The 24,467-nt window shown below is 41.9% G+C and overlaps 1 protein-coding gene across 5 annotated transcripts in view; it reads right to left on the bottom strand.

Annotated features, from left to right (window-relative positions):
• CCDC149 (coiled-coil domain containing 149) overlaps positions 1 to 24,467 on the bottom strand; it is a 441,302-nt gene that overhangs the window by 208,735 nt on the left and 208,100 nt on the right. For all 5 annotated transcript variants that reach the window (XM_086964019.1, XM_086964017.1, XM_086964021.1 and 2 more), the window contains one exon: positions 8,798 to 8,914. In XM_086964019.1, the coding sequence (XP_086820145.1) occupies positions 8,798 to 8,914 (117 nt within the window). The remainder of the gene's footprint in view (positions 1 to 8,797; positions 8,915 to 24,467) is intronic.

Genomic DNA, 24,467 nt, shown 5'->3' with positions numbered 1-24,467 from the left:
ATGATAATTCTTTTAGAAGTACACTATAGGTAGAAGGGGCACGGCATTTAGCAAGAGTAAATCTCCCGAACGGGGGCTTCCTAAGGCTTATTACCATTAAAGAAGAAGAGGAGGGTTTCCCAAGGGGAGGGGGTGGGGATCACGGGTTGTTTTTAGTGCACGGGTGTGGGAGCATTGGGAAATGCTTTTTAAAAAAAAGTTTGTCCTCTATATATATCGTACCCAGGATGCAATGGAGTTAGGGAGAATAAAAGAGAAATGACAGGCAGCCAGAAGCCTCGTATAGAATTTCTTTCATGGAATGTAAATGGCTTTAGAGGATCTCATAGGCGGGAGAGGGCCCTGCAGTATTTAAAGAATGCACCAGCTCAAATTATCTTGCTCCAAGAGACGCACTTAACCTGTAATGAGTTGAGAGAGCTATTTGAGAAAAGGAAATGGGTGCAAAGCTTGATATGCACGAAACGGCAACTCACTATAAGAGGGGTGGCGATATTGATAAAAGCGAACGCTCATGTTGAGGTGATGGAAAGTAGAGTGTATAAGACAGGCAGGTGGGCAATCGTGAAGATAAAAAGCCATAATCAGCTATACACAGTGGTTAGGTATTATGGGCCCAACATTGACAACCCTTTGCCGTTTGGTCAACTGATCTCAGAATTATTAGATTGTCCCGACCCAGTCATAATGGCAGGAGATTTTAATGTGGACTTAGATGGAAGTTTAGATCTATCTACTAAAAGTAGAAGCATGACGCATAATAAGTCGAGATCATTAATAATAAACTCAATTAAAAGCTTAGGGTGGTGTGATATCTGGAGAGAAAAGAAGGGGTCGCTAAAAAGTTTTACTTTTAATAACAAAAATATGGTCATCAGTCTAGAATATACTTTTTTCTAGTGAATTAAAGTATAAAATATCAAGTTGGAGATGTAAATCATGTTGGCGCGCATATGTCAGACAACTCTGCTATAACTTTGACTTTGTTTCCACCAAATACGGTACTACAACAGAGGTGGACTATGGATCGCACCATATTATTGGATGATGCCATAATGGAAAGATTAGCAGCCATATTCATCAACATGAATTGCGCTCGCAAATGGCCAGATTCTGAGAATCTGGCCGTTTGCGAGTGCGATTTTTGCATTTGGGATTCATCATCCCAAATGCAAAAATCGCTATGACCGAAATCGCATATTTGCGAGGAATTGGATTTAAGGAATCTCTAATAGAGATTCCTTAAATCCAATACATCAACCAATTGGAAATTGCGAATTCGCAATATTTGGTCGCAATTTACCACCAAGTCTGACTTGGTGGTAAATTGCGAAAAAAGAGTAAAAAGCACTTTAGTGCATTTTTTTGTTTTGCATGTTACACACACACATGTCCTCTGGACATGTGTGTGCGCAACACCTGTTCAAATGTGCATTTGAGGGGTGCTACAGGGTGTCCTTTGGACACCCCTGGCACCCTTCAAATCGCAATCTTATTTGCGATTAGCAAATTGCTAATCGCAAATAAGGAATACTCCCCATTCATTCCTATGGGCCTTTTGGCCCATAGGAATGAATGGGGAGTTTTTCCTTATTTGCGATTAGCAATTTGCTAATCGCAAATAAGGAATCAGTAGGAATCGCAATAAATTTTGCTAATCCTACATGAATCCCGTTTTGCGAGTCCTTAATAACGAATCGCTATAATTCGCTATTAGGGCCTCGCAAAACGGGAGATTGATGAATCAGGCTGTAGGTCTGGAATCCCAGGAATTTTTTGATAACAACTTGGTAAGTAGCCCTATTGGAATAGTCTGGGACACATATAAAGCCTTTTTAAGAGGCAAAATTACATCAGTTCATGCGTATAAAAATAGACAGGAAGGTGGATATCCAAGATCTAGAAAAAAAGATACAAAGCTTGGAGCATAAGATACAAAACAACGAAATAGGATGTGAGGAGGGACAATATTGTATTCAGATCCATAAAACTAATCTGTTAGCAGTGGTAGAAAGGAGGTTACAAGAAAGATGGCATGCCTGTAAACTCGCACACATGTGGCAAGTTACTTGCATGGAAGACAAAAAGCGATCAAGCAAGAATCTTTATAAAAGAGCTACACTATGAGATAGCAGGTGGCCCAATAAAAGTGGGGGACAGCATAGAGGATACTATACTAAAATATTTAGAGAAAGTGTGCACAGAAGTTCTAAGTACAACAGGGGCCGAGATATCTAAATGGCTAGATCTGGAGCTCCCGCATAAAATAACAGAGTCTCAGAAGGAGGGTATCAATGATGAGTTAACGGAGGAAGAAATAAAGAAGGCCATTAAATTAGGGAAATCGAGTAAGGCAGCAGGCACGGATGGTCTCCCTATGGAAATATATAAAAAAACTAGAGAAATATTTAGCTCCGGCTTTAAGGAAACTGTTTTTTGCAATATAAGAAAAGGGTGAAGAGATCCCTCCCTCATGGAATGAAGCCACTGTCACATTGACATTAAAACCGGATAAACCACCAGACTGTTGTGACTCTTACAGGCCCATTTCGCTTTTAAATTCGGATTATAAGATCTACTCAAAAAATATTAGCGGATAGCTTAAATGGGGTGGTGGGTGCACTCCTTCATGAGGACCAAAAGGGGTTTGTGAGAGGAAGGAGTATCAAAGATCTAACACACAGTCTTATAGGCGCTATTGATTTGGCCTCGGTAGATAAAGAGCCATTAGCAGCTATTACCATTGATGCGACTAAGGCTTTTGATCGCGTTAACTGGCGCTATTTGCAGGTAGTTTTGATGTTATCTAATTTAGGGGAAAAATTCTGTAGGGCCATAACGCAATTATATAAAGCCCCTTCTACAAAAATATTAATAAATGGAAGGCTATCTAAGAAATTTAATATCTGTAGAGGGACCAGACAGGGGTGCCCATTATCCCCACTACTTTTTAATCTCTATATTGAGCCTCTTGCGGAGAAGATCAGGAAACACGATAAAATAATTCCCTTTCAAGCAAGAGGCTGGAAAAAGAAAGTGGGATTATATGCCGATGATCTGGTGGTGCATACATCTAATCTGGACTAGGCATTACCAGTGGTGTATGAGCTAGCTGCCGGTTTTGGGAAGATTTCAGGATATGAAATAAATCAGAGTAAAACAGTCATAATGGTTTGGAACACAGGTAGAATGTGTAAAAAAGGAAATGAGATATTTGGGCGTTAGAATAGTGCAGAATATAGAACAAATTCCTGAAACCAATTTTCATAAGATCAATAAGGAAATCGGGAAACTGCTGCTGGGATGGCCACATCTGCCATTATCTATTTATGGGAGAGTCAATATTATCAAAATGACCATCCTTCCAAAAATTACTTTTCTATTCCAACACATCCCGATGGCTTTTAAGGAAGAGTGGCTTAAAAAGACCCAGTCCAAAATTACCAGCTTCATATGGGCCTCTAAAGGAGTGCGCATCTCCTGGAAGAAACTTAGAAGACAATATGAGAAAGGAGGATTGAAGCTGCCGGATCTATCTTACTATGCTTGGGTGTTCCTGCTAAAAGGATGGAAAAGTTTGTTCAAAGCACCATAGGAGTCGGAAACTGGAAAAATGTATGAAGCGATGTTAAAAGATGTAAAAGGAGGAGATTTTGACTTCATACATAAATACGGGGACCCTCACTACTTTAAAATGTTTTGATTAAAAACTCTGCAGGGATTAGCTATAACTTGGTACAAAGTTAGAAGGGAACTAAAAATCACTTATTATAGCGGTCTGGCGCCAATCTTTAACTCACCAGGATCCCCGGAATGGAATAAGGACAGTCTGGCGCAGCCACTAAAATAAGCTGGAATACTTACCAGGAGCCTGGTGATGAAAAATGGTGTTCTAATATCATGGGAAAAGGGCCAAATATTAACTAATGGACGATTATCAAGATTTAAATATCTTCAAAAGATGAGTTGGAGCCGCACTGAGGGCCTTGGAGCAGGGCAGCCTAACAAACTGGAATCATGTTTGGCAACCGGGGTAAAACAGAAAAAAGAGGTGGCACAAGGATATTGGCCGTTAGTGGAATTGAGGGACTGTGATTTTAACCTGCCGAAAGAGCCGTGGGAGAAGAGCATACCAGGGGAGCAGACTGAAGACTTCTGGCAAATATCTTGTCACACTTAATATTCCACAATACGCCCACAAATTTAAGGCAGAACCACCTCTTTTGTTCCATAGGGTCTATTGGACGCCATAAAAACTATCCAAATTGGGGAATGGAGCAGTGCCAAAATGTCCTAAATGTTGTTAAGTGTGAGGCGATGATATCCATATGTTTTTGGAATGCCCGTCGATCCAAGACTTTTGGTTGGAAGTGAGTAATAAAATCTCTGTTATACTTGGAGAAACGCTCCAGGTACACAAAATTTTGATCTTTTTTGGGATTCCCGTTAATTATGCATCACTGACAAAAAATACAAACAAACTGATTTTCCTCCTTATATTACTTGCCCGTAGGGAAATATGTAAGAATTGGGTGTAAGCGACTCCTCCTATTAAAATAGAATGGTTGGCCTCAATACAACATACAAATGCATTAGACAGAGTTTCTAAAAGTAGGCGAAATAATTTCTGGAATCCATATGAGAACTGGGTTGAATCACTTATATAAAAAAGTCTGATGATTAGGCCTCTATATCATATTGCCAAAATACTCTGACGGTGGCACACAGGGGCCGTGACGGAACAGCTACCGATGGGTGAGTAAGGATGGCGAGGTGTAGAGTGATCCGTCCCGGTATATAAGATGACTGGGCGGTTTCCACTTATTTGAGATGGGACCTAAGAGTCAAAACTCTGGTATACTTGGGCAATGAGGACAAAGGAAAAAAAAAAGGCTGTTTGTTTCTCAAGTGAATTGGTAAACACAGGACCCAAAGAACGTAACATGAACTCCAAACAATGTATTGGAATAAGTCTCTATAGAAAATTTCTGTGAATAGGAATGACTGTTAATTCTTTTTCACTTGTGAAACACACATCCTTGAAAAAAAAAAGCCCTGGACACACATGCCTATACTTTAAAATATTCAGGCTTCCTGGTCAAAGGAGGGCACCTAAAATTGTGAGGGACCTACTATAGTACTCCCTTCATTGTTTCATTCTAACATGGAGCTTTTCTAAATTTGTTTAACGCTTCACACCACACCAATTACTATTAATGCGTCATTTGAAACACTATGTGTGAACGTTATATTAATCAACCCAAGACCACTGAAGTCAAGACCTCATTAAGGATGTTTGATGGAGCCTGTACTAAGACCCATCGAACTTTAAAACAAGTCCTCCACTCGGTTCCTAAGGATCCATTCCCATTTCCAGTTGTTGTAGCAACTACAAACAGATCCTGATAGATAGTAAAAATACAGAGAAAAGGCATTGGAGAATTTGTTCCAAGCTATATAGACTAAAGCATTTTGCCTATTTAGGGTCACTATCAACTCACTGTTGTTCTGCTAAAGCGATCTTCGACCATTACCGCCACTGGAGTCTGAGGAGGACAGGTTTGATCATTATGGGAAAATGTTTGCCTCAGATTTAGTTGTTGATGTTGCCTCTAATACTGAGTTAGTTTTGGGCTGGTAAATCTTGTCTGCATTTTTCTGCAGAAGAAACACAATAGGCCATCATTGCCAGTCGATCCAGAAGAACCCCTGTTCCGGATTGAGTTCTGGCAGATCTTTTCTGTGCTGAGCCGTTAGTTTTGAGTCCATTACTAGCTAACTTATTTAACTAATAAAGCCTGTAGTGGTGTTCTACTAAAATATCGGATAAGGCTGTCATAGCTCCTATATATTTAACACCTTCACTGCGGTGGCTATTCCGCCGCAGAGCTAAGTGGGCAGGGAGGCCGCGCGGCGGCCGCATGCTGGTGACGGAACCGCTCCGTCATCAGCCGCGGTTGGGCTGTGCTCATGACGGAGCGGTTCCGTCATGGCCCCGCCCGCTCAATAGAACGCCCAGCGTAGGTGCGGAATTCGCGCAGGAGCGGCGGCAGGGCCATGACGGACCCGCTCCGTCATCAGCACAGCGCCACCGCAGCTGATGACGGAGCGGTTCCGTCATCAGCATCGAAAGAGTTAAGAAGGATAAGGCCAGTCCTGCATGCTATCGGCCAATAGCCATGCTTGATTCTTCCATTATTATCTTAGGCAGGGTGTTCTTACAACAACTATACAATGGGTGTCTGCCATCTTGTTCTCTTCCTCTCTCTACGGTTGTGATCTTAACTGCTCTGAGTCATCAGAAAAACTTAGGGATGCACATACTACGTTTTTTCTGAATTATATAAAAATCACCTGCAATACTGAACAATACAAATAGGTGCCTCAGTGAACTAAGAAATGTATTTATGTGGCCCACTCTTATTTTGAGGCAAAATTGTTAATTATGTCCCGCGGCTATATTCAGTACTGATGTTAAGGGTTTCCGTCTTGTTATGGCTCAATATATGAGATTTTTTAATTTATATTGTGTTTGAGTGTGTTGTCATGGTATGAGTGGTATGTGTGGAGCTTGAATGGCTATTGTGATATTTATTCTGTATGGCGAAATGGTAGGAGTTTTCATATATATGGATGATTGCAACAATGTTGTCTATTAATTACAGACGCAAAGAAAAGAAAAAAATATCAAGAGATTTCCAATTTATTCCGTTTTTCTTTTGGGTAAATTGAATTGTAAACTCTCTTTGTAGAGCTTTGTGTGGAGGCGGGTCTTCCTCTTTGTTGTGGAGCACATATCTATTCAGGGGCAATGCACCTACAAGTACAGAAACAGGACTTTCAGATATTAGCCGGAGAGTTCCACTTAACCATACAACAGGCAAACCTTTCCCAGCTGGTCGTAAAAGTATAGAAAGGGCGAAATTTCCTAGCTGGTGATAAAATATAATGTAGGTATATTGGCAAGGCTGCTAGCTGTTTTCTAGTTCTAACACAAAGTCTACTTGTACATAGCTTCTGTGGGTCAGCACAGGTGCAGAACCGATACAAAAATTCTTCCAATCCTCCACATAGGATTACAAAAAAGGACCAATTACTCTGAAACATGGACCGTTCAGCAGATGAACACTTTCAGGGTCAGATGAAAGGCTAACATAGAAGGTTACAGACACCACACCCAACCATAGAGATCTCTGCATCTGGAAGTTAATGCAAATGTTATTCTCATTCGCACTGTTTATAGTCCTTAGTTCAACAATATCTCCAATAGATATCACGGCAACTCTAACTCATGCACTGCAGGGAAAAGAACCACTTATTCCATGCTTGCCCTCCATCCTACCCACAACTATGTGACGTAGTACAAAGCCTGTTAAGCTAGTCTGATGATGAAGGAAAACTCCCTAGATGTATCCTGCACCACAACAAAAGGGGGCTCTCTTTTTTACAGAGCAAGACCTCTCCATTGGCAGTAATCTGAACTCAAAATCTACAAACAGACTGCATATCTTCCCGAAGAATAAATGTCAATCAGTCCTCAAGAACTAGGGAATGCAGAGTCCTGCAAAGACCTTATCGAACAGTGGCAGAGTCAAGTAAGGCGCCTTCACACTGCATTGACCTGTCCTGCCAACAATTGAAAATCTTCTCTCCTTGCCTTTGCCCGGAGTTTAGAATGCTCTTAGAGGCAGTCAGGTAGATTGTTAAAAAAGAACTCAGCTGTGTTTAGTCAAGTGCTTTCCTTTGGTCTTCTTTTGGAATTCGAATTTTAATTTGCACTCTCATAACTAGGTTTTAGATCAACATTTACAATCCTAAACAATCTTATAGCTGCCATCAGTTGAGGGTTACTTGTAGACTTGTGTCAGGTCCACAAAAACTTGATTTTGAGACATCCGTCAAGTTGGAAATACAACTGAGAGTTTGAGGATCAGAGAAGAATAAAACATACCCCTGAACCTCATACATATATGACTCGACTAGTACCACAATGTTTCACCTCTTTCAGTGGTAGCATGATAAGTGTAGGGCTAAGTACCTTTTTAACAGCAGTTGTTCTAGTATTAAATGGAATGTTATTGTCCAATGTTTATAAACAGCTGAGGCCTGTTGAGCAGGTCTCTAACTAGCATAAGTCAGAAACCCCAGAATATCCCAAAAGCTACAAACCTAGGGGTTCACCACAAGCAGATAGGGTTCCTTAAATTTTCCATCCAAACCATTTGCAGGTGTCATTGATAGCTCTACACTGACATCCAAATGAACCTGTTTTGGGAGGTCTGTAGAATTTGTGGTGTAGATCTATAAGGATATTTTCACATACTTCCCAATCATCCTTCAGAGCACTTTGGTTATTTAAGACTATAGTTATTTGCTGCACTGGAGAATTGAAATATTTTTCACACCCAACAACATTTTTTTGGACTGTCATAATTCAGTCAGGGCACATTTGCAACCAATTTTAACAATCTAACAATGGAGTTGATGCCCATGCGCACTATCAACGAAAGGAGGAGTCACCTATCTCGTGACTGGAAAAGACTTCTTCGGAAAAAAACAAAGTGCAAACATCCGGAGCCAACTCTAGATGGCAGGCTATACAAAGCATGTGATCTACAGTTCACATGCCTTGAACATATAATTTTGAATGCGAGTGAGATTTTTAACCACTAAATATTCAAAGAAGGAACAATCCCAATAAGCAAATAAAATAATCTAAAAGCTATACTAAACAGTATTAATGTTGCTTGTAAGAAGAACTGTGGTTGTAAACAAGAAATATTTCACTCATGATTACCTGCTCTCGTGCTTTTTCCAGCTGTTGGACAAGGTCTTCACGCTCATGAGCCGCAAAGTGACGAGCCCCAACCTCCTCATCTCCGAGTCTTTGTTTTGCTATGGTCATTCTCAGAAGCTGCACAAGGAGTAAAGGAGAATCAACTTTCTAGTACAAAATTAGTTAAGCCACTTGATGTGGTCTAAAATAAATACTCTTGTTCACTTAGGATCCTGTTCTGGCAGGTTACAGACAAAATACCTTCAATGCAGCACCAAGCATATCAATAGCACAATTGTTTTAATAGAGGTCCTATATATGTGTTCAATACATGTCAAACTACTCCTATTTCCACAAGTTTTAAACCAGGATGTTCCACCTTACTCTGGTTAGGGATGTAAATTAAAAACATTGGAAACAAATTCAACATGTAAAACAGGCAAAAACAGTTCCATTCTATGTATACAATGAACATTCCAAAGCATGAAGAACGGTACAGAATGTAATGTCATGTGATCCTCTGTACTTCTGATCACATGGGCACTGGATTCCTAGACTGAAATGTTTCATAATGAAGGTCGATCATTTGGGGGAGATACAGGGCCTAAACAGACAAAAGTGAATGTGATCTAACCAGGGATAAACACACCATATACTTCTTCGCTAAACACATGGTCCCCAGAACCTGTATGACCCAAGATTAGCCATGAGATCAATTCCAATTTTCTACCACTAGACCAATCACTTTGGCACATAGTCAAAAAGGGACATTTACATTATTTGCAAATTATATCTCAGATCAGGTAATGATACAAAGGCAGCAAAAAAAGTGTGAAGTCATAAGCAGTCTTTTTTCCAGCACAGAAAACACTAAACTGGTGCATTCTATAACAGGCTGTAATTTTTAATCATCTTGCATCAGCAATATATCTATCTGGTCGCTCACAAAGGTCAAAATAAATTGCAAAACTATCATGGCATTAACTATTCTGCACATGTGACGGAGAAGGTAGACAAGATACATTTAGAATACTTAGAGGAGTTGTTTAACAGAAATTGGCTGCATTTGTGAATTTCTCCTTAGGACTGACATTGGAGAGGCAAATTTAGGTCATCTAAGCCATTTCTCAATTAGACCTGTATGAAAAAAGAATTTAAAAAATCATACTATGTACAGTATGTATGTACGCAGATGCTTGGAGTGTAATATAGGGCCAGATGTAGGTAGCTAAATACCAGTCTGTAATACCGAAAATCAGTAGATTTCAGCATTACCGACCGGTATTTAGCAATCCCCAATGTAGAAAAGGAATCTGTAATAAGGAATCAGTAAATAGTGATTCCTTATTACCGATTCCTAATTTACCGATTCGGAGTTACTGAACCCCCAAATACCGAATCGGTAGATAAGAAACGGTAAAAACGAGAAAAGAAATGTAGACAAATACGTCAATAACTGATTTCCGCAAATTTGGTATTTAGGAGTTGGTAATTACCACTGACTCAAAGCAGGTGGTAATCAGGTGCACTGTATTTAAACAGCCCCAAAATGCAACAGTGTGATCACTATGGCGGCCCTCTATGTTATTGCAAGTCGGCTACGGCTACAGGCAGCAGGAGTGAGGATCTGGAGACGGGAGGAGCGAGTTTACAGACAGCGCATCACACTCTTCCAACTGACTGAGGCAGAGATCCATGAAAGGTACAGGCTACACCTCCAAAGCATCCAGGACCTGATAAGGGACCTGCACCCACTCCTGGAGCATCCAACACCAAGGATGCACGCTATACCACCACATGTGCAGGTGCTCTGTAGCCTAAACCTACTTGCATCTGGCAGTTACCAGCGGGTGACAGCTGCGGTAGGTGGTGTGTCACAGCGTTGCCGCTCCCGTTTCTTTAACAAGTTCCTAAATGCCATGATGCAGAGAATGTATCACTACATAAGCTTCCCAACCACACATGCGGGAACTGCAGAAAACCAAGACAGACTTTTACCAAAAGGCACAGTTCCCACATGTTATAGGGTCCATTGATGGGACACACATTCCAATCTGCCCACCTACAGCTACTAAGTACATCTACAGAAACAGAAAATCCACCCACTCCATTAATGTGCAGGTAATCTGCGATGCAGCCAACCTAATCACTGACATCGTGGCCAAATTTCCAGGGAGCACCCATGACTCATTCATTTTCCAGAACAGTGGGATCTACACACGCCTGGCTGCGGGAGAATTTGGAGAAGGATACCTGCTATGTAAATCACTGTGACACACCCTGATGTATGCTGCAGATGAATGTGGTGGTGACTGATATTAATGGCACTGTCTTCCCCACCTAGGTGATAGCGCATATGCTGTGCAGTCATTCATCCTCACTCCTTACCGAAACCCATCAACCCCAAGTGAGAGACGATACAATGTGACGCACAAATCAACACACAACGTTGTGGAGCGCACGTTTGGACTATTGAAAAGCAGGTTTCGCTGCCTCCACAAAACCAGAGGCGCACGTCAGTACCTACCCATCATCTGCTGCAAGATCATCGCAACTACTGCTACGCTGCATAACCTCGCCACTAAGAAAGGTACAGCAGTTGAATTAACTGACTCTGAGGACGATGATGATGAATTTGCACAGCCAGAGCCAAATGCAGCAGGAGTGGCGCCAGCACCAGATGGGAGACAAAGACAGACTGAGATCACACGCAACTATTTTTTAATAAGTAAGGAGACACAGCCAGTTGTTGTTTTTGAATGACGTAGTTTAATATATTAAATCCCACAATAGGGGATTCGAAACGCGTCAACCACTTTTGGCTCTTTGTCATTTATTAACAGTTTAAAAACGCTGTTTGGATAAGATAGGACTAAACCCTGACTGATCTTGTCTTCACGTTATTCAATTTCTACGACTAGATAAACATGACTTATGACTGTATATGACCAAATAAGTTAGTGATAAAGGGCCACATTTCCAAAGGTTTTGAGTTTTTGATTGGGTATGAAAGATGAATGTCTGGAGTGAGAAAGGATTATGTGTATGTGTTGTTATATTGTAAATTTGTAAAAAATTCAGTGCAATTGTAAAAAAACTGTGTCTTTGTATATAATGTATATATGCACAAAAAAACTGTCTTGTGAAAAAGAATGAAAATAATTGAACTAGTGATTATTATTGATTAAAATAAACTACTGACGTAAGTAAAAACGGTTTGGTATGTTTTACTCGTACCATTGCCTGATATAAAGAGTGTTAATTGTAGTCCAGCACTGGCATTTGTGTTGTTGTTTAGATTGATTTGACTTAGCCTTGCTGGGTAAGAGTCAAGACCCTGTGTTGTTGCTCAGTAGTTTAATATATTGGCACTACGCCACCACATGAAGGGCTCAACATGGCAGTCCTGTTTGTAAACACCCTACAAAGAGGTCATGGGTTAAGTCTCCCAGTTAGCTAGACTAAGTGTGGCTTGCATTACCTCCTACAGCCACGCACAACACTGCTGGATTCACTTTGCTGACTGTCACTGGCAATCAATGCAGTGCCAGCACCTTGACATCTGTTGCTTCTCCTGGACTCAGTTAAGGGGGCGTTACACTGCTGCGACTTGTTGCTCCTCACTGTCCCCCACATCACCTGCAGCAGTATTGGAAGCCTAATTATTTAGGAGCACTTCAAGTGCAGTGGTCACTGTCACAAACCCCTTGACACATCACGGCTGCAGTGTGCCATCCCTTCCTGCATGGCCACAGAGCACCTGCAGAGCAGAGATGTGGCAGTGGAGAGGCGGTTGACCTCCTTGATATACTTCTCCATTTTCCGCCTCTCCTTACGCCGTGCCATCCTGTCCTCATCAAGCTTGCTGCACAGCAGCCTCACTGACTGGGATATGTCCATCATGCCCTCAGCTATGTCCCTCATGCCCTCAGCCAGTGTTGTGTTCATTGAGCAGATGCCCTTCTCTATGTTCTGCATGCTTACTGTCATATGTCTCATCTGCCGCTGAACTGATTGGATTGCTTTTCCTTGCAGGAGCTGGACCTTTAACATGTTCACCTCCAGACCTGCAAACACGCCATGGTCCTCGCCCTGCTAAGGTGGACTGAGTTCCTGAGCTCTGCAGCGTCTGGCACCTGTGTGGGATTGTTTTTTGGGGAAAGTGATCCTGCATTATTGCCATCCACTGGCACCGTTGACTGTTCTCCACCCCTGCAGTCTTCCACGGACAACTCCATCTCTTGGAATCTGGCAACTGCATGCCTCCTGGGTCTTGGTAATGCCGGTGGTGACGCTGCTGGTGATGCAGGTGGTGGTGTTGTTGTTGCAGGTGGTGGTGTTGTTGATGCAGGTGGTGGTATTGATGCCGGTGTGGTGTTGATGCCGGTGGTGGTAGTGTGGTGTGACATGCAGTTGAAATGGCCTCCTCCAATCTCTCCCTCCGGGGTGACTTTCTTGCCTTGGCATGTGCAGACAGGCGCGATGTCTCGCCTGTGGAGACAAATTGTATATTAGCTCACTTGTCTGGCAGCATTTCGAAAACATACATTTTCATGTCTGCCAATCTATCGGACTGTCCTCTGCTTGCTTATCAATGATGTGTGGCACATGCTTTTGTGTTCAGTGGGATGATTGTTATGATAAGTGTTACACTGACTACATCTCCCATAATGCATTGCTGGAGTTTACTAAAACCTGTACTGCAGTGGTATTCAAACTGCCTCATTGGGGAATGGGGTCAGTGAGTGGGGGCACAGCTTGGGGGGCATGCATCTTACATTGTTTGATGCCAGCTCCGACTGAGCTGTCTGCATCCCCGATCCCGCTGACACTCTCAGGCTCAATGGTAGACTCCACCAGCAGTTCCAATGCAGTCAGTGCAGGTGCTCTATTTCTTCCTCCACCTGTCAGGCTGGCTTGTTTTTTCCTTTCGGCCACCTTCTTTTTTGCCAGGCTCCTGACGTCGTACCACCTTTTCTTGAGTACGTCTATTTCCCGGTGGGTCACTCCAATAGCATTTACATTTTCCTGTATTCGAATCAATATTTTTCCAATCTGGGATTCTGGCACTTGCCATGACTGTTTCCCAAACAGATTTGTGTGTTCTCTTGCCACCTCCTCAATCAGGACCTCTAGCTCCCTTTCACTAAATTAAAATGTTCTTTCCCTTTCTGCAGCATAATTTTCACTCTCCTTGTTGCCCATTCTGCAGTTTGTATCAGGAAATGTTCTTTCAGTTGCTCCTGTGTTCTCCTCTGCACTCCCTGCCTCTCCAGCAGATTCTGATTCAAAGCAGCTGCATGGGTGTGGCCACTTCCTGGTTGGCAGGTGATGTGGATGCACAAGATTGGCTGAATCTTCAATTGCTGTTTTTTTAATTACTGATTGGGCACTTACAGATTTGGTATTTAGGAATCGGTAATATCGATCGGTATTAAGGATTCGGTAAATTTTATTGAAAATTACCGATTCAGTATTTTTTCCCGATTTTTTATCTACATCAGAAATACCGATTTCTTACTACTGATTCAGCAGAATTCGGTATTAAGAATTCTGTATTTCTATTTTACTTTCATCAGGCCCATAGTCTTAATTATCCATGAGGGGGAAGAAGCCTTATGTGAGATGTCTTGCCTCTCTCCTACCTCAACAATGGTAGTAAATACCATATTGCACTCCGTGCATCAGTGTAAATGTGGTTTATGCCATTGGATCTATTTGATTAAGCAAAAAGTTATATAAAGTAATTAGGATAAAAGGATTGCATTTGAACAGTAAGGTAAACTCACACTGAAAAGGTTTCTTGACTATTAGTCAGTACTTTATCCCCATGTAAAGTCATTTTAACATAGAATCTCTAAAGCAGCTAACAATATTTTTTACAGCTCAAGTGTGCTATACTGTGGTACTAACATGGAATTTGACGAATGTACTGCAGCAATAAATACATTAATGTGTGTTCAATTATTACTGCTTACTTATTTTTATGTTTATCTTAAAAGGAAATCTAATCATAACCAGGATGCAAGGGGCAACATCAGTGCAGTATAATAAACCATATTGAACAGGCCTTTTGTCCATTAGGACAATTGTTTGCATGTGTAAAGTAATTGTAATATTCACTAAGCGAAGCAGTAAACATTTTTTAATGTCCACTTCACTCTACTGTGACAATAATTTGACCGTTGCACTATAGTAACAAATGTGTGAATGTCAGTACAATCGATCTACATAATGTGTTATTGGGCACATGTTTTTTTCCACAGACTATATGTGCAGGTGGGCAGAGGGTAATAGGCTAATTATGACTATTGCGGAGTGTAGGGACGGCCCCTCGCCCTCCCTTAGCAGCAATAATAAAAGTGTTGATATAGATTGAAGGGTGGCAGAGAGGAGATGCACAAAGGTAATCAAATATTATGGACCAATACTGCCATCAAGTGCTTCTGGTAACATTATAAGCCACAGGCCAATGTAAGACCATATTACGCGTTACCTCTTAGACATTTTGTGAATTACATGAGTTTATGGATGACATTATTGTAGGAGGCTGGCTCTATCTCCTCCGCAGCTGTCTCCTTCCTTTGGACTTCCAACTCTACCTGATCTGTTTTTCCCCTCCTCTTTGCTCTTTAATTGTTTTCCCGTTGAGGTCTAGCTGTTTGGCTGATGTCCGGTGGAGCTACCCGATAGCTAAAGAGGAGATGGGCTGTGGACTTCCTCCTCGACCGTCACTACCCAGCCTGACTTTGGGAAGACTCTCCTTTGTCTGTCCATCCTATCTACCTCCTACCCACCTCCTACTCCTTTACCCCACCCCCTTACCTTCTAAGCTCCATTTATTTTGTCTTCTATGCTCTTGAAATGTTTTTCTAGTAACTGATGTAACGTGTAAATGATGTAATTTTGTAATTCCTGTGGAATTACAAAATTAGCGCCAGGATGCCTGCAACGGTGACAGTCGCGCTCTATAAATTCTTAAAATAATAATAAATAATAACCTTTTGTAAAGCGCTCTGATACCTCCGGGTCTAGCCAGCGCTATATAAAACTCTCAAAATAAAATAAACAAATAAATAAAATACCTAAATTCAGGGCAGGCTCTGCCCCGTATTTGTTTTGAATTTGTTTCAGGACATCAGGTATTACCGCATAGACGGAACACCATTGGTAAACAGATTGTTAGAATTCTATTTTTCTCTTAAGGGCTAGTATTAGGGAATACCACTTCGATTTGAGTAATTCTTTAAGCTATCCAGAATGGAATTTGTTCACGTTTTGTGGGCATTTTACCCATGATTGCGAGTTAAGTCTGTGGAGTGATTTTTAGTGTATTCCCCTGGTGAGAGCTTTGTCTTGGAAAAGCTATTGTTGGTTGGACCGTGAAAGTCTGCATGACATATTGAACCAATTGTCTATAAATTTTTATTAACTCTTTGAGTTGAGCAAGTAATTCAACATCTGACATGTCTTCGATGTCATTATGAGGTGTGTAGCCAGCTAAAATCGTCCATGTTGCTCCTGGTCTACCAAGTGGACCGAGCCTGGTAATGTGAGTGTAATGATTTAGGGCGCCTTTAAACCAGAGATCATGCACCTGGTATGTGAGTAGAATTTCAATAGTCTCTAAAGGAATATATTCCTCAGGTAGTATATCTTCTTTGAAGAAGTGAAACGTTTTAGTCACTGGATGTGATTCAGGGAATACTATCCATGAGTAGAATACCTCTGTCTGGTGAGATTCATGTGCCTCTATCACAAAAACTGCTCTACAACCTCTTGGTGTTAGGCCATGTTTTATAAGTTTTAGAGTGATGGCTCTCCTTAAATTTGGAGCAATAATTATCGCATTTTCATTGGTTTCATTAAAACCTGTATAACCAAAAGCTGCTGCGACATGGTCGGGTACAGCTCGACCGGTCATGGTGTTAGTCTTGTTATAGGACATTGTTTAATGAAAAATGCAGATTAAGTTTCAAGGGAACAAAGATAAGGTGAACAATATTTTGTAACACTGTATCCTTCAATGCTGAACAAACCAAAAAGCTATTACATAGGATTTTCGTCCTACTCAGCTATGGCGGAAATTATCCCTACCCACTCCACACGTCTTATGGAGTTTTATGAGTAGGGGTCTCTGAGAAAAGGACAACTGAGTTACTTCAGTATCTAGCGTTAAATTAGTGCCTTACCAAACCGTTGGGTGCCATGTAGTGTAGTTCCTATATCCCTTATAGGCCCAGCGCATTGGAATAATATACACTACAGTTTTGACATAGGACTGAGGTTAGTATGTCTCTATCGAGTACATTAAACTTAATTACGTGTGTGTGCCAGCTAACTCAGAGATCACTAGAAACTTCTCGAATAAACAAGACAACCGCATAAACCTGACAACTTTGTTTCCCTTTAGAATCAGAACAGTCTCAAAATCTTGGAAACCATAGATAACCGTTTCACTCAATCAATCGTGCATGCTTCGTTTCTACAGAGTTACACAGAAATAGATAGACAGGCATTTCAATAAAAAGGGTTTATTGAACAGTCTTATTTCTCATGCAAGAGAATTGAAGTACTACAATTGTATGACAGAATGCAAAGTAAAATACGTACAGTGTTAGCAGTAAGATAAAATAATACTGCAATAGCATGGTTTGTAGCTATGACATATATTCATAAAAATACATATATGAATAACACAGGCTAAAATGTGAATACTCGTTTGGTGCTTCTAGCTAGTTCTACCCCAGTGTACCTAACCTAAGTGTAGTACGAGGTAAGAAGTAGGTGCTGTTTGTCTATGGTCTAGTTGGGATATAGTTTAGATTGGTGTAGCCAAGATTAGCCAAAAGTCCCGCTAGGCTCTAGTCCGCTCCATACCTTGGAATGAGAGAGGTTGGAATCTCTTTCCGGGGCTCGATCTCTTACACCCCACAAGGGGAGTCAGAAACACTGGAGATGGATTCTCTGCAAGGAGGATGACCGCGTCTGGTCAGTGCGTCAGGCGGGCACTCGACTTCCTTCTGAACTTGCCGTGGTGAGCCGTGTCGTGCAATTATGCAGCCGAACCGTAATTTGCCATTGCAAGTGAAGGTATATTTCTACCTTGAAGGTGTTTAGGAATGCCAGTATTGACGTAAACGTCGGGCAGAGGAACGTCATGAATGAACCCCTAAGGAATAGATGTTCATGCATAATAATTGAGTTCTTGGAGAAATCAATAATCCAAGCAAGGGGAAGTACCAAAGGCTTAAGAGTCTGGTTTTCCAAGTACTCGTTGAGACGTGGATGGATGGACGGATGTAGGTGGCTATGCCTGTATTTGGTTAGCATGGATAATGCCTAAATAAGGGTAGGATTTATGTGCCTAAATATGGGAAACGCGAATTGTGTCTATACAAGGGCATAAATCGGGAAACCTATATACGGTATCTAAAGTGACACACAACAACGGGGCACAGGAGTATCTAAAATGGTCTGAATGCGATCTGAAGTGAGTGCACGTCCCTCCTTAGGCAGGAGGTGACCTAAATAGGCAACCTGCTGTCTACAATATTGCAAGTTCTTTTTAGTGACTTTGTAATTATGTGATGCAAGAAATGATAACAATAACAGTGCACCTTCTTCACATTGCTCAGGAGTATCTGGTCGCAGAAGTCTATTCAACTATAGTAATAATCCCTAACTAGCTACCATAAATTAAGTGTGGAGTTTTGAAGCTTTAAAATATTCCTCTAAAATCAGCCGAATAACGATTTCTGAAATACTCACTTGGGATCAGGAGAGAAGCCAGTGCTGTACTTTCTAGTTCAGTACTGAATCGCAAAAGTAATCCTAACTGTACTTACCAGTTACCTGAATTTTCTTCCATAGGAAACCATTGACTGTTTTTCTCTGAAATTTCTGTTTGCAAATTACAAATATTCTTATAAAACCGTACCAACTACTGAAACGCAAATACTTACCTGTCTTAGGTAGAGGTCCTAGTAATGAAGCTAGGAGTCCAGTACTGGATTACAAAAGTAACAAGAACCAACTTTATCTGTGACTTGAATTTCCTTCCATAGGATAACATTGCTAGTTTTTCTCTGAAAAGTTTCTAAGTGTCAACTTTGAAAATACGTTTATATCCTTTAAAATTACAACTGTAACCAAAACGCTTTTACTTAACTGTTTACAGCTTAGGTCCCGGGACTGAATCCAGGTTCCAGTCCTTTGGTTAGAAAAGTAATCCTGAAAGTAATTAACTGCATGTATGTAGAAAAACCCATTGAGCTCAATGTTAAATTGTGTTTAGAATTGTGTCGCCTATTGCAACCCCAGTAACTATTGTACTTACCAAGTCTATTGCCTTTCTGCAAAGTAATTACCTAAAGTCACTCATATTGAGAAAGGAAAATGCTACTTACCAGTATGCATCTGTTCTTGGCATGTAGAGATGCAGAGTTGTACACTTAGCATTAGATTGCCACCTGGTGTTGGGCTCAGATGATCAGATGATTGCATGTTGTTGTTGTCTTGGAAGAAGTCTTTGTAGTCATGAGATAGGTGACTCCTCCCTTGGACGATAGTGCGCATGGGTATCGGCTCCATCCTTAGATTGTTTTTCGCCATGATGGGAAATGATGGAGTTAGTAGAAAGAAGAAAGTATGTCCATGCGTGTATATCTAATTAAGATAAAACTGGAACAGACACAGGTCCCGGGGAGGCGGGAAGGCGTGTACAGCTCTGCAGCTCTACATGCCAAGAACAGATGCATACTGGTAAGTAGCATTTTCCGTTTGAGGCATTTGAGCTGCAGATTGTACACTTAGTATCGATTGTGCAGCAGTGTCTCCCCTAGCAGTGGTCACCTGTGTATTTTGCAGTAGTTTGAAAGACAGTTTTAAGGACAGCTTGGCCTACTGCAGCTTGCTGCTTGGCTTGAATATCAACACAATAGTGTTTAGTGAAGGTGTATGTTGTAGACCAACTAAACTAGATGTTTTCTAGGGGAATGTTTCCTAAGAAAGCCATGGAGGCTCCTAGTTTGCGTATGGAGTGAGCTCTAGGAGGAACTGTTAATGTGCGTTTTGCTTTGTGATAGCATATTTGTATACATTTAACAATCCACCTTGCAATTCCTGATTTTGAAATGGGATTGCCTTTATGTGGTGGAGAGAAGGCTACAAATAAATGCTTTGTTTTGCGAAAGGACGTGGTCGTATCTATCTTTCTGCTACCGAGTCTGGGTTTTGAAAAAACACTGGTAACTCAACTGATTGGTTTAGATGAAAAGGAGTAATTATTTTAGGAAGGAATTTAGGATTAGTTCTTCGAACCACTTTGGTACAGTGTAATTGTAAGAAAGGTTCTTGTATTGTAAAAACTTGGATCTCACTAACTCTTCTAAGAGATGTAATAGCAACGAGGAAAGCTGTTTTCCATGTGAGAAATTGTAGTTCACATTTGTGTAAAGGTTCAAAAGGGGGTCTCATGAGCCTTGTAAGAACAATGTTTAGGTTCCACCCTGGAGAGGGTGGTAACCTAGGAGGAATAATTCTTGGATCTGGATGCCTGATGTCTCCATGGTTCTGCGTTAGCATTGATGGTGTGAGAGACAGTTTTTGGTGTGGAACTAGAGAGAGTTCTAGCAGTATGGTGAACCACGGTTGGCGTGACTAAGTGGGAGCTACCAGGATCAGTTTGAGAGACTGTTGTTTGAGCTTGGGTACCACTAGTGGTATTAGTGGGGTTGGCGGAAAAACGTATGCAAATCTGCCTGACCAGTTCATCCATATCGCATTGCCCTTCGACAACGGGTGTGGAAACCTGGCGGCGAAGGTTGGGCATTTTGCGTTTTCGTGTGTGGGAAACAGGTCTATGTCAGGATGACCCCACTTGTGAAAGAATGGTTGAAGAACTTGCAGATGTAGTTCCCATTCGTGAATCTGTTGTGTCTGTCGACTTAACAGATCGGCTATCTGATTGTGAACTCCTGGAAGGTGCTCTGCAAGCAGATATATCTTTTGTGGAATGGCCCATCTCCAAATGTTTTGTGCGAGCTGGGGCAGTTGCAGGGAATGTGTGCCTCCTTGTTTCTGTATGTAGTACATGGCTGTCATGTTGTCCGTCCAGATTAAAACAGCTTTGTTCTGTATGTGTACTTGGAAGGACTTTAGTGCCAGGAAAATTGCCAGCAACTCTAGGTGATTGATGTGAAGCAACTTTTGTTGAGCAGTCCATCTTCCCTGAGTTGTGTGGTGGAGCAGATGTACTCCCCATCCTGTCAGGGATGAGTCTGTTGTCAGTACTATTTGTGGAACAGGCTCGAGGAACGCCACCCTCTTGACAGGTTTTTGGTGTTCCACCACTGCAGAGAGCGATGTGTGCGGCTGTCCACCAACACCAGGTCTGTCAGTTGTCCTTTTGCCTGATTCCACTGATGTGCTAGACATTCTTGCAATGGACGCTTTTGCAGTCTTGCATATGGTACAATAAAAATGCAAGATGCCATCATGCCTATTAGTTGCATGAACACTTTGGCTGGGAGAGAGTGTTGGTTTTGAAACCATGTGATTAAGGCTTGCATGCTCTGTATCCTGGCTGGACTGGGATAAGCTAGAGCTGTATTGGTGTTTATGGTAGCCCCTAGGTATTGATGTACATGAGAGGGCTGTAGATGTGACTTGGTGTGGTTTATTGTAAAGCCCAAGTTGTGCAGTGTCTGAATTGTGTGAGATGTGTGTTGAACACACTGGTTGAATGACTTGGCCTTTATGGGCCAATCGTCTAAGTATGGGAAGACATGGATATACTGTCTTCTGAGATGTGCTGCTACTACTGCTAGGAGGGCCTGTGTGTTAAAACGGTGTTGGATCTAGCCCTGATCTCTTGACTGGGTGAGAGCTTTCTGCTTAATTCAGAGACTCTGTCCCTCACCACCCCTTGTTGTAAATATTTTTGTCCACCCTAAGCGTGGAAGGGTATTCTCAGATGTGAGACCCTTGCTCATTGCACCATCAGGATTCAAGCAAACCGGGCCGAAGACGGCTGTAATGCCAGAAACCGGTCCCCGGGAGCTTGTTTCCTTCCCAGTGTAAGAATTGGCTGTTGTAGTTTGGTTTGCCCTGTTCCCATCATGCACTGGGACAGGAACAGACTAATTTGCATACAGCCAGGTTCTGAAACTGGGATGGTGCAGTGAGCTAAAAAACGGTGTTGGATCTAGCCCTGATCTCTTGACTGGGTGAGAGCTTTCTGCTTAATTCAGAGACTCTGTCCCTCACCACCCCTTGTTGTAAATATGCTACTACTGCTAAGCACTTTGTGGACACTCTTGGTGCTGTTGTTACACCGAGTGGAAGAACTTTGAATTGATAGTGTTGTCCTTCTAGCCGAAACCCGAATTACTTCCTGTGAGAAGGATGTATGGGAATGTGAAAGTAGGCGTCTTTGAGGTCTAGTGTAGTGAGGATATCACCTTGTTGCAATAATGGGAGCACTTGTTGTAAAGTGATCATGTGAAAATTATCTGAGTGTATATACAGATTGAGAGGCCTCAAATCTAGAATTGGTTTTAGTGTCCCATCCTTTTTGGGTATTAGGAAGTAGAGTGAGTAGACCCCTGTTCCTTGATGTTGCAATGGAACTAGTCATATTGCATCTTTTTTCAGCAATGATGGAACCTCTTGTTGGAGCAGCGTTAGATGTTCTGTGGACATTGGCCGCTGTCTGAGTGGTATATTTGGAGGGGTAGCTGTAAGCTCTAGGCAGTAACCATACTGGATAATCTGTTGTACCCACTTGTCTGTTGTGATGGAATTCCAGACAGGTAGGAACTGTGTTAATCTCCCCCCTACAGGAGTGGTACGCTGTTGGGGGAGCTGAAGTCACTGTTTAGTGGTGGAAGAGGATCGATTGTTGTTGTTACCTCGACCTCTTCCCTTATTGTTATTACCTCTGTAGCCCCCTCTAAAGTATCCTTTATTAGAGGATGCTTGTGTATTAGCTTTAAAGGAAGCTGAATTGTCTGCTCCAGCTTGTTTGGAGCCTCCTCTGTAAAAGGAGCGACGAAAGGAGCTCTTGCTTGGGTGGACTGCAAAGCTCCCATAGACTTGGCTGTATCAGTATCTTTTTTAATTTTTTCAAGAGCTGTATCTACTTCTGGATGAAACAACTGCTGTTGGTTGAATGGTTGATTCAAGATAGTAGTCTGTAACTCTTGCTTAAATCCTGAAATGCGTAGCCACGCGTGACGTCTAAGGACACTGGTGTTTATTGCCCTGGATGCAGTGTCTGCTACATCTAGTGTGCATTTAATGGAGGCATTAGATATACGCTTACCCTCTTGTATGAGGTCATCTGCCTGTGCCTTATATTGATCAGGTAGATGTTGTAAGAGCTTCTCTAACTGATCATAGTGAGCCCTGTCATATCTTGCTAGGAGGGCCTGTGTGTTAGCAATGCGCCATGCATTACTAGCTTGGGCAGCTATTCTTTTTCCTGAAGCATCTATGGTGTTGGATTCTTTATCAGGAGGGGGTGCTTCTCCTGATGTTCGTGAGTATGCTCTTTTCCTAGCGTTTGAAACTACTAGGGAGTCTAAGGGTAGCTGTCCCTTAATGTAAGCAGGTTTCCCAGGAGCTGCTCTGTACTTTTTTTCTATCCTTGGGTTAATGATTCTAGCCCGTACAGGATCTTTAAACACTTCTGGGGCATGTTTAATAACTCCTTTAATCATTGACAGTATTTGCACAGATGTTAGGAATGTTCAAAAGTGTCTAGTAAAAAATCCTCTTCTGCCTCATCTGAATGCATGGTGACATTGTGATAGATGGCAGCCCTATTAATCAAGTGTCCAAACCCAATATTGTCTTCCGGAGGAGAAGGTTTAGATGGATATATATGTGGGTCAGGAATATCTGGTATATCCTGTGGGTTTGGATACTCCCAGTCTGGTGAAACTGTTGGGTAGGGAAAAGGGTAATCTGGGTCTTTCCCTCCTCCATGCTATACTCACCATCATCAGCATCCTGAGGAGGTGTATGTTGTGGAGAATGAAGAGGAGAATTTTGAGGTGAAATGTTTAAAGGGAGAGCAGGAGAGGGAGATACAGGAGATGAAGGGTGCATAGGAGATGTGGCAGAGTCCTTTTTCTTGACAGGCACTGGAGGTGTAGGTGCTGTATCTGACTTCCCCTTCCTGTGTGGTGTGGTGGAACATGTCCTGTTTCTGGGTCTATGTATATCCTTTTCTGCAAAGGACCAGGTCTGAAAAGCTCTTTTTCCTCAGAAATTGCTATTGGCGCAGATTTTTTTGGTTCCGGGCCTGGTTTCTGCTTGTCTTTAGCCTTAGGAGTTGTTGTATAGTCCTGTGGCGTACTTTTCAGCACCGAAGGTATTGTTTTCGGAGTTCAAGCCTGATTCGAGGGCTTGAAGGCATCGGAAACATGTTTTTTGGGGTTTCGGCACCGAAGATTTTGAGGTGGAAGCAGGTTTCATTGGTTTCGGTGCCGTATTGTCTTTAGGAGTCAATGTTTTCTGGGTCTTTTTTGGAACCGGGACTTCTTTCGGTTTCGGTGCAGAGGGAGCTGGTCGTATTGGCACGTGCGGTTTGCTCGGTATGGAGCTACCGGAAGGCTTTAATATTTTCTTCATAGCCAGGCTCAATGGTGGGGCTTTCGAAGCAATGTCTCGGTCTCGACTGGGC

This window comes from Lissotriton vulgaris, chromosome 3_2 (genome assembly GCF_964263255.1).
Source record: "Lissotriton vulgaris chromosome 3_2, aLisVul1.2, whole genome shotgun sequence".
Taxonomy (NCBI): domain Eukaryota; kingdom Metazoa; phylum Chordata; class Amphibia; order Caudata; family Salamandridae; genus Lissotriton; species Lissotriton vulgaris.
This window is presented reverse-complemented; position numbering and strand designations above follow the sequence as displayed.